Source organism: Micropterus salmoides, unplaced genomic scaffold (assembly GCF_014851395.1).
Source record: "Micropterus salmoides isolate LMB-PRFRI ecotype aquatic unplaced genomic scaffold, ASM1485139v1 Ms_hic_scaffold_9, whole genome shotgun sequence".
In the NCBI taxonomy this organism is placed as follows: Eukaryota; Metazoa; Chordata; class Actinopteri; order Centrarchiformes; family Centrarchidae; genus Micropterus; species Micropterus salmoides.
This window is the reverse complement of record NW_024044681.1, coordinates 3554735-3566067: the sequence shown is the minus strand read 5'-3', so window position 1 is coordinate 3566067 and position 11333 is coordinate 3554735. Positions and strand designations below refer to the sequence as shown.

The 11333-nt window shown below is 42.6% G+C and overlaps 1 protein-coding gene across 1 annotated transcript; it reads left to right on the top strand.

Moving 5' to 3' along the window:
* Window positions 1-2400: 2400 nt before the first annotated feature.
* Window positions 2401-11128, top strand: LOC119896050 (NLR family CARD domain-containing protein 3-like; the record flags this gene model as incomplete). Its single annotated transcript, XM_038709530.1, has 5 exons — window positions 2401-4229; window positions 6886-7059; window positions 7700-7873; window positions 8322-8495; window positions 10960-11128. Coding segments are annotated over exons 1-5 (2505 nt in total), but the record flags the coding sequence as incomplete, so codon positions are not given.
* Between the last annotated feature and the right edge of the window lie 205 nt (window positions 11129-11333).

Below are 11333 nucleotides of genomic sequence, written 5' to 3'. Positions count from 1 at the left end.
ACAGACATAGGCTACTTTTCTTCGTCTTGAGAAGCTGAAGCATTTATTTCCTGACACACTGTAACTGACACCGTGCTGGCAGTAAACTTTCCTGCCCTCGTTTTCACCGTCACTTTCTGCTGCTCGGACAATCAAACACTCACTACACACCTCCCGATTCCTTACAGGAGCTCTGCTGCTCATATAACAGCACCTGTCACATAGAGTCCTTTGAAGAATGAGGAAACTGGCCAAGCTTTGAGTTTTATGGTGTTTGCACAGTGTGGAGTGAAAGTTATTAGTAGCTCTAATTCCCAGTAAGCACTTTTGCATTTAAAAGATGTCTAATAGCTGTCCAAACACAGCCCTGACGTCTAGACTAAAACAAGGAAGAATGTGGGCTAACCCTCTCGTTTAAAATGTTCAACATGGCAGATATGTTCATTGGGAGATCTGGCAACACTGATGTCTACCAACATTCAAGTCTTGTGTTGCCAGTAGTCATGTCTCAGTAGGGCTACAGCCGCCATCTAGGGGGTTGAAAATTGTAATTGTATTTTGTTTTAAATTACAATGAAAGTGAACGTTATGTGTGACAGCAAAGTGTTTGATTTGATGATATAATGTCACACTCCTCACAAGCTGCGTGGGTGAAATCTACATGTAACCAATTTTAACACTGTTTTGGCTGTAACGTTACTCATCTAAAATTTTCACTCCACACGTTGCCAGTCCACAGCAGAGCTAAATCGTGGCTACAGTTAGACCATGTTAATTAAATGACACTTAATGTCATGTAGATATTATTGACATTGAGAAAAAAATGGGATATCGAACATCTCACGCGGTGCCTGGTCAAAAAACACAATTCAACGTGAAAGAAAGGAAACCACAAACCTTTTAATCACTGTTGACTTTGCTTACATGATGGAATATCATAAACCTTGCAAGTTATTTTGGAAAAAATGTCATGTTGATTACATTTAAGGTTATTGTGGCTAGAAGTGGGTTACTCATAGCCATACTAAATTTGGTCTATAGTAAACCTAGACGGTGAAATGAGGGTTATGGCTTGCTGGGTTAATTTAATAATTGTGAATGAACATAGGGAAAACACGGGAAGTCCTGGTGCTGTGGCAGAGTGCCCAGATTAACCTGTGATACAGCATCGTACCATCATCTTTATATTCCTCTCTTTGCAATCCTTACCAACTCTGTCTTGCCAGTTTTACATTTGTATCATGTATCATTCTTCATCTGATGTTGAGCTGATCTGAGAACAGTTTATACTGTCATGCAGCCTGTAAGTGAAACAGTCTGGATGTTTACACTGCGCCTGAACACAGCAAGCGGTCAGCTGTGGCGACGCCTGATACTGTCTGCTCAGATTAACCTGTGATCCACCAGCTGTATCTACCATCAGTTATGTTTCATGTCACTCATCACAACCATCTTCCTACAATTCAGCTCACCATTTAGACCAAAATCTAATCCTGAACCCAGACAACACATCAGATGTGCTGGAGCAACAAGAACACCTGAACTAAAGTCCAGAAGATGGAAGAGGACAGAGCAGAGTCTGCAGGATCCAGCTGTCTGTCTATGAAGAGTGACCGGTCCAAAGATCGTCCTCCAGACTTCAGTACTGAACCTGGACCCTCAGACACAGAGTAAGAGAACTGCTACTAACTCATTCAGTGTTTGCTACCACCTCAAATTTTTTGCTGCTTAATACAAGACAAAAACTTCCACAGTTCTTATTTTCCTTGACTAATCCACAAGAGAAATCTTTCCAATGTAACATCATTTACTCTGATTTATTTACACAATATTGGTTGCTAGTGAGTGACAAGCAGGCCTTGCATGCACAACGAACCATTAATCACAATACTTGATCGATCACCCCCACCCCCATTGCTTGTCGACAACAACTTAAAAATGAGTGAGGAAAAGGGGAAACCACACCCTGAAACAAAAAATAACAGGAAATAATAACCCTCAAAGCCAAAACCATGACAACATGTCTTCACAGAGAGAGGAAGAGGAGTCATGTTTCTGTGGAGGAGCAGCCGTCCTGCTGTGTTTTGTGTCAGGACGTCCTGAAGGATCCAGTCTCTACCAGCTGTGGACACTGGTTCTGTAGACGGTGCATCGCCTCATACTGGGACCAGTCTGCTTCATCAGGACACTCCTCCTGTCCCCAGTGTGGAAAAAGATCCAGAGCTGGACTGCAGACAGCCAGTCAGAGCAGCTCTGTACACAGTAAGACTGTCCATCTGTCTGCTGATGTCCTCATGTCTGAAAACAGGATTCTTGGCTTTCTTTGCCTCGCAGCATTTAAAATGTTGCTGTCTCAGCCAATCAGAAACATTTTCAATAGGATTCATTTTTCTTACTGGTTGTTTTTATGTTGGTGCTAATGAATAATTCCTACTAATGATTCTTTCTTCTGTGACAGTGGATGGCAGTCTGCAGGAGGTTTTAGATGAACATAAGATCAGTCTGAGGAGGAGATGTGAACGTGTGACTGAAGGAAGTGATGAAACAGGAAGTGGAACCCTCCTCAACAGGATCTACACTGAGCTCTACATCACAGAGGGACAGAGTGAAGAGGTTAATACCCAGCATGAGGTGAGGCAGCTTGAGACAGCTTCCAAGAAGAAGACCCTCCATGACACTCCAATCAGGTGCCAGGACATCTTTAAAGCCTTACCTGGCCAACAGGGAGCCATCAGAGTGGTTCTGACCAACGGCGTCGCTGGCGTTGGAAAAACCTTCTCGGTGCAGAAGTTCACTCTGGACTGGGCAGAGGGCTCGGAAAACCAAGATGTCAGTCTGCTGGTTCTGCTCTCGTTCAGGGAGCTGAACTTGATCAAAGATGAGCGGCACAGTCTCCTCACGCTGCTCCATGTTTTCCATCCAACATTACAGAAGGTCCCAGCAGAGAAGCTCGCCGTCTGGAAACTGTTGTTCATCTTTGACGGCCTGGATGAAAGCAGACTTTCATTGGATTTCCACAACAGTGAGGTTGTGTCTGATGTCACACAGAAGTCATCAGTCAACCTGCTGCTGACAAACCTCATCGAGGGGAATCTGCTTCCCTCGGCTCTCGTCTGGATAACTTCCAGACCTGCGGCGGCCAATCAGATCCCTCCTTCGTGTGTCGGCAGGGTAACAGAAGTACAAGGCTTCAATGACGCCCAGAAGGAGGTGTACTTCAGGAGGAGAGTCAGTGATGAAGAGCTGTCCAGCAGAATCATCTCACACATCAAGACCTGCAGGAGCCTCCACATCATGTGTCTAATCCCAGTCTTCTGCTGGATCACTGCTACAGTTCTGGAGCACATGTTGACTACAGAGCAGAGAGGAGAGCTGCCCAAGACCCTGACTGACCTGTACTCACACTTCCTGCTGGTTCAGATAAAGAGGAAGAAGCAGAAGTACGATGAGGGACATGAGACGAGTCCACAGGAGCTGACGGAGGCTGACAGGGAGGTTCTTCTGAAGCTGGGGAGGCTGGCGTTTGAACAGCTGGAGAAAGGAAACATCATGTTCTACCAAGAAGACCTGGAGCAGTGTGGTCTTGATGTCACAGAGGCCTCGGTGTACTCTGGAGTTTGTACAGAGATCTTCAAAAGAGAGAGTGTGATCTTCCAGAAAACAGTCTACTGCTTTGTTCATCTGAGCGTTCAGGAGTTTCTGGCTGCAGTCTACAGGTTCCACTGTTTCACCAGCAGGAACACGGAGGAACTGGAGGACTTCCTGTGGGATAAACACGTTGATTCATCCCTGGATGTCTTCCTGAGGAGTTACATGGAGAAATCTCTCCATAGTGGAAATGGCCACCTGGACCTGTTTGTTCGCTTCCTTCATGGCCTCTCTCTGGAGTCCAACCAGAGACTCTTAGGAGACCTGCTGGGTCGGACAGACAACAGTCCAGAAATCATCCAGAGAGCCATCAACAACCTGAAGGAGATGAACATGAACTGGATCTCTCCTGACAGAAGCATCAACATCTTCCACTGTCTGACGGAGATGAACGACCTCTCAGTACATCAGGAGATCCAAGAGTTCCTGAAGTCAGAAAACAGTTTAGAGAAAGAACTCTCTGTGTTCCACTGCTCAGCTCTGGCCTACATGCTGCAGATGTCAGAGAAGGTTCTGGATGAGTTGGACCTAAAGAAGTACAACACATCAAAGGAGGGGCAACTGAGACTGATTCCAGCTGTGAGGAACTGCAGAAAGGCTCGGTAAGTCCAGATGTTATTATCAGCACTGTAAAGCAACATAAAGCTGATTTTTATGGCAATTTATATGCAATTTTCGATTAACAAAACATCAAATTGTGACATTACATTACATTTATCTGATGCTTTTATCCAAAGCGACTTAGAATTGCTATATGTGTCAGAGGTCGCACGCCTCTGGAGCAACGAGGGGTTAATTGTCTTGCTCAGGGATACATTGGTGTCTCACAGTGGATTCGAACCTGAGTCTCTCACACCAACGGCATGTGTCTTATCCACTGTTCCATCACCACCTCAAACCATTACAAACAGTCTGGCTAAAAAGCTTAATTGGTTTAGCCTCAGTCTCTAGTCCGGGTTTGAATCCTACCTCTGCCAGCAGTGATAATTTCTTTCAACTTTAATCACCTGTGTGGTGTTTCAACTTAATGATATCAACAAACTTAAGATGATTCCTAACTAAAAATACCGAAACTGCAGCTCTCTGGCAAGAAAACCAACTTCGTACTGTATTCCCAGTAGTCAAACTGGCCTCCATCGGTCTCCAAGTCATTGCTCGGGTCCCGCTGCCGTGTTCACTCATTCAGTGGGAGCTGTAAAATATTCCTCACAGTCTGCATCACAGGGTTGGGTAACCACATTCAACTACTGGCTACACGCCAATCAAGATCTGCGACAAATCCCTCACTAGCTGTGTGTTTTTACCAGAAACGCGTAAATAGCAAATAGCACATAGTACTCCGGTTTCCGTTTAATGGAAACTTTGTGCTTAAAGTAATCCCAATGTGTAATCCCCATGCTTGGCCAGTCCATCACTTTTACCCTCAGCTTCTTTAGCAAGGCAGTGCTCATCTTGGAGGTGTGTTTGTGGTAGTTATCATGTTGGAATACTGCCCTGCGGCCCAGTCTCTGAAGGGAGGGGATCATGCTCTGCTTCAGTATGTCACAATACATGTTGGCATTCATGGTTCCCTCAATGAACTGTACTGCACTGTCCCCAGTGCCAGCAGCCCTCATGCAGCCCCAGACCATGACACTACCACCACCATGCTTAACTATAGGCAAGACAAACTTGTTTTTGTACTCCTCACCTGGTTGCAGCCACACACGCTTTATACCATCTGAAACATATAAGTTTACCTTGGTCTCATCAGACCACAGGACATGGTTCCAGTAATTCATGTTCTTAGTCTGCTTATCTTCAGCAAACTGTTTGCGGGCTTTCTTGTGCATCATCTTTAGAAGAGGCTTCCTTCTGGGACGACGGCCATGCAGACCAGTTTGATGCAGTGTGCGGCGTATGGTCTGAGCACTGACAGGCTGACCCCCCTCCCCTTCAACCTCTGCAGCAATGCTGGCAGCAATCGTACGTCTATTTCCCAAAGACAACCTCTGAATATGACGCTGAGCATGTGCACTCAACTTCTTTGCTCGACCATGGCGAGGCCTGTTCTGAGTGGAACCTGTCCTGTTGGACTGCTGTATGGTCTTGGCCACAATGCTGCAGCTCAGTTTCAGGGTCTTGCTTCCCATTCACACCTGAGAACTTGTCACCCTAACAAGTCACATGACACCAGGGAGCTTAAATGGCTAATTTGGTCCAATTTGGAAATTTTCACTTAGGGTGTACTCACTTTTGATGCCAGGGGTTTGTGATGTGTTATTTTGAGGGGACAGCAAATTTACACTTCTTCAGTGTTGTCACATAAAAAGATATAATCAAATATTTACAAAATGTGAGATACTGTATGATAACAGTCCCACAATGAACACGTCTATTTGCCAATATTCACTCAAAGTCATAGCACCATGTATCATGCTGTGATATGTTGGCAATATTAACTTCAAAACTGTCTCAGAAAAGTCTTAATACAGTGATGATGGCATGTTGTGAAGCTTGTGAGTTTTTAGTTAACACCGTGTTTGTGTCCGCAAAGTTCCACAGTTTGCCAAGACACAGAAAGTTGTTGTATCTTCACTGTACATTCTCAAATCTGTACCAAATTTTACACGTTTCATAAAAGTCCTGCCCTGAACACATCTACTAGTTCACATTCACTCATTATCATAGCACCGCCTACTGGCAATAAGGAGTGACTACTTCTATACTGTGATGAACCGCTTCTCTCAGGTTGGCCATATCTATTTTTAAACTATCTCAGAGGAGTCTAAACAAATAAAGTCATGTTGCAAAGCTTCTGAGTTTTCCTTCAACAGTGTATCCGTGGCGGCAAAATACCATTCTTCGCCTTGAAACAGGAAGCTGTTGTAACTTTACTGTACATGCCAATATTCAGTCATAGTTTTAGCGCCACCTACTGGCAAAGGAAGTATGCTCTGTGTGACACTCATCATGGGATTTAAATAGAATTTTCCCTGAAATTTTCACGATCTGTTCCACACTTGTTGTACTGGGACATAACATATAGTTATCGGGTGCTCTGTAGCGCCACATAGGGGACACAAGAAATGACATTTAAGACCCCCAGCAGTGTCTGAAGCGCATGACGAATCAGAGCTGCGGTAACAGATCCGCATCCGCAGGGGCAGATCCACATCGAAGCACAAAGCACATCTCATGTTAATGCCGTGAGTCTATTTTTAGAATAAAGTGAAAGATTTTATTGTATTTTAAGTTTCATATTCTCTGTCATCACAGACTTTGTGGCTGTGAACTCTCAGATACTCACTTTGAAGTCATAGCCTCAGCTCTCAAGTACAACCCCTCCCATCTGAGAGAGCTGGACCTTTCTGGAAACCACCTGCAGGATTCAGGAGTGAAGCTGCTGTCTGCTGGACTGGAGAGTCCAAACTGTAGACTGGAGACTCTGAGGTCAGTTCATGTATTCTGCTCTTGTCCAGTGTATATCTACCAAATTCAAATCCATACAGAAGTTTTAACTTTCCTTCAGTTCTCTTGTTTTCTGGGTTTCTCTGAGCACAAATCACAACAGCTCTTTTTAAAGGTTTGTCAGTCTGAAGAGTTTGGCTCCAAATTTAGTCTGAACTCAAAGTGGATTCATGTTGATCCAGTTCTAAAGACACCTGAGGATGAAGCTCACAGTCAGACAGCTGTGAGTTGATGGAGATGACAGTGGTGATGAGGAGAGTCTAAATCTGTGCTTTGAAATGAGCATCAGAAGTGCTGGGACAGGTGGTAAAGAGCTCTGCAAGTTTTTGGATTTACTTAAAATCTTGTTCATTTCATAAAGTATTTTTATTTCATATTGGCCATTTTGGAATTCTATAGAAAACATCTTAGCTGTCTTAGTATTTTTCATAAAGTGACACATGATTGTTCTGAATTAGAAGAAACAGAAGAGAATGAAAGTAACAACATGTCTGATTTTATCATTATTCCAGACTGGAATCATTGATTAGGACATAGTAATATTGAGCTCCACATTTAAAACCTGAACACATCTGATTGGATTAGAAATGGATTTTATCTCCATCATTTATTCTTTATTCAGATTGGAGAGCTGCAGTTTGTCAGAGATCAGCTGTGCATCTCTGGCCTCAGCTCTGAAGTCCAACCCCTCCCATCTGAGAGAGCTGGACCTGAGTGACAACAAGCTGCAGGATTCAGGAGTGAAGCTGCTGTGTGGTTTTCTGGAGAGTCCACACTGCAGACTGGAGACTCTGAGGTCAGACACCATTTTTTCCTTCTGTGCTGAGATTAATATGATGTGAAAGTTGTGGTGACACTAAAGTGCAGACATAAGGCTGATATTATACTGATCCACACTGAGTATCTTTGCTAAAGTCTATTTTCTTCTTCAGTGGTTCAGTCCATTGACTGTGGCAGAGCAATGTTGAGCTCTACATTTAAAAGCTTAATATAACAAGAAAACAAAAATCTCCACTGGATAATTCACTCTAAACCTCTTAAACTCCTAATTTTCTGCTTCTATTCCACATCACGTTTTTAAAGAAATGAGAATAAAACTACATAAATTCAATGATATTTTGGGAGTTTCCACTTCTAAACTCAACATTCTAAACCTTCTTCAGCTCTGAACAGATTATTAAACACTGAATGATTTCAAACAGGAACATTGTCTTCTAAAGTTACATCATTTATTCTTTATTCAGATTGTGGGGATGCAGGTTGTCAGAGATCAGCTGTGCTTCTCTGGCCTCAGCTCTGAAGTCCAACCCCTCCCATCTGAGAGAGCTGGAGCTGAGTAACAACAACCTGCAGGATTCAGGAGTGAAGCTGCTGTGTGGTTTTCTGGAGAGTCCACACTGCAGACTGGAGACTCTGAGGTCAGTTCACTGACTCTCTGTTACTATTGTGGTAGGGCTGAACAATTTAGGGGAAAAATGTAATTGTGATTTTTCTGCCAAATATGATTTGCTTTGCTATTTTTTATTTTAGTTAAAGTTAAATATTCACTGTCAGTCAGTTTGTTAACGGAAGCCACGTAAAGCAGCACAGACCAGATGAACCGGGCAGGAAGTCAGACACAGAATGGCAGCGATAATCCGTTCAGTTTTCAAAATAAAATACCCTGTGCAGACTCCCAATTGTATATGAACAATTAACAACAATTAATGAACAGTTAAAACAGACAAAAAGAGAAACAATTTAACTACGTAGTCCACTTAGCCATTGTAGAAGCACAAAAATCAAGTACACAAAATGACAAATGAACAACACATCAACAACATAGGGCAGGCCAAATGCTCCGCTGCTGAAACACTTCAGTGTGAGTTGACGTCGGTGTAGGACAAAACCGCTGCACAGCCATCTGTATCTGTATGATTGATGAGCAGATAAGAATGTGGTCAGAATGACTCATTACCTCTCTAGCCTTCTATAGTATTCATTTTTACCAGAGGGAGCTCTGGTCTGTCAGCTAAACCAATAATCCAATAATCTTGGAGCAGATTTTAACAATGCTGCTCAGACTATTCTTGTCCTCCACAGACAATTCATAAAACCAGCAGATAAAAGAAAATGTTAAGACTTTCATCAAGTGGATTCTTTGTTGTCCCGGCTTAGTGATTGTCTTTTTATCAAACATCACAAAAAAAACACAATGGCCTCTCAAGCAAAACAACTACATGCCTCCCTGGATCTTACCCAGGACTGAGTTTGGAGATTGGACAGTGGTTGTTTAGCCTTGAGTGGTCCCCACCTTTAAATAAGGGGAGAACATAAGAAGCTTTCCAGATTTGGGGTAGTGAATTGGACATAAGACTCAAATTAAATAACGTCTAATAAAAAATGGACCCTCCAAAGATCCCAAACTGAAGGGAAAGTACCACTCATTCAGGCCCAAATGAAATACGTTATCTTGCATAAAAACAGAAAAATATCAGACCTCACATACTAACACACAAACAATGGACTGACCTGGCTGCCATCTTAGTTGATGCTGGCTTCTGGGTTAAACTATTCTTCCAAAAGTACATGATTAACTCGTTGCTAAGACTGCATCTGAGGATGAAGCATGTCTGCATTGGTATCATTTGCACCGGGGACGCCGGGGACATGTCCCCATCACTTTTTGTAAGCCTTTGTTAAAAATGCTTTGAAAAATAGCTTGCAACAAGAAATGGTAAAGAACAAATGAAAGTGCTTTGAGAAAGGTTTATTTGCACTTATTTATTTAAGTACGATAAAACAAGCTACTGATTATAAAATGACTAAAAAATGTGCAGCGCTAGTCAGTAACTTTAACAAGACTTGGTTACTTTTTGGCCAAATTTCCCTTTCTCTCCATTTGAACATGAAAAAAAAGGAGGGAAGACAAAATCATGCATGTGTGTTCACTCAGCAGGGATGATATTACATGTGAAAAGTTGATCTACAGCAGTGGTTCTTAACCTTTCTGGCAGTCCGCCCCTTTTTTGAAGTTTGAAAATATTTCGCGACCCTCCCTTTTTTCTCCTGGGGGTCACCAGAAAAGAAGATTATTTTCTTTTTATTAATGGCAGATTTAGGTTCTTTAGTCACTCAGGGTCTTTATTATTTGGGTAAGTAACCTATTTTTTATTTGGGATAATTGAGTCCATGCAGAATGTGATATATAATGAAACGGTGTCTTTAAGTTCATTAATATGATCACAAACATCATAAAAGCAGTGACAGTCTGTAAACTGCAAACATGCCTGAAGAGAGAAAAAAGTTGGCCTCTGACCAGATTTACACTGTCCTTTCCTCCCGCTCCAGGCGCCTGAAAGATGATTTGTATACAGGCATGGGATATACACTGCTGTGGTACGAAGCACCAAAAGAAAGCATTGGCAGAGAGTTGTAAGCCTCACTTACTGAGCCACAGCATAAATCCAGCATGGTCCTCAGAAGATCCTCTGAACTAATATTTGTTGAAATAGAAATATTTCTTTGTTTCTGTTGCTTTCTATGTGTTTTCAAAAAGAATTTCTGATCACTGATATTGATCCTTCAGAACACAAACACACACACACACACACACACACACACACACACACACACACACAGACTGGCCTGAGATCAGCAGCATGTTATTGATCTGTGTTGACATGAATAGGTGTATGAATGCTGTGCTGACATTTGGATGATGTCTGTAGAAGGCTGACATTATGATGATCCACAATAACACAATGACAAAGTCCCTCAACTCATTTTAGGGAAAAGCTCATTGATTAGGACATAGTAATGTTGAGCTCCACATTTAAAACCTGAACACATCCGATTGGATTAGAAATGGATTTTTATCTCCATCATTTATTCTTTATTCAGATTGAGGGACTGCAGGTTGTCAGAGATCAGCTGTGCTTCTCTGGGCTCAGCTCTGAAGTCCAACCCCTCCCATCTGAGAGAGCTGGAGCTGAGTAACAACGAGCTGCAGGATTCAGGAGTGAAGCTGCTGTGTGGTTTTCTGGAGAGTCCACACTGCAGACTGGAGACTCTGAGGTCAGACACCATTTTTTCCTTCTGTGCTTTTTTGTATTTTACAGTTTGAACCTGCATCCTGTTGGGTTCAGGTGTTTGGAGTTTCCATTTTCTAAACTTCTACATTCTAAACCTTCTTCAGCTCTGAACAGATTATTAAACACTGAATGATTTCAAACAGGAACATTGTCTTCTAAAGTTACATCATTTATTCTTTATTC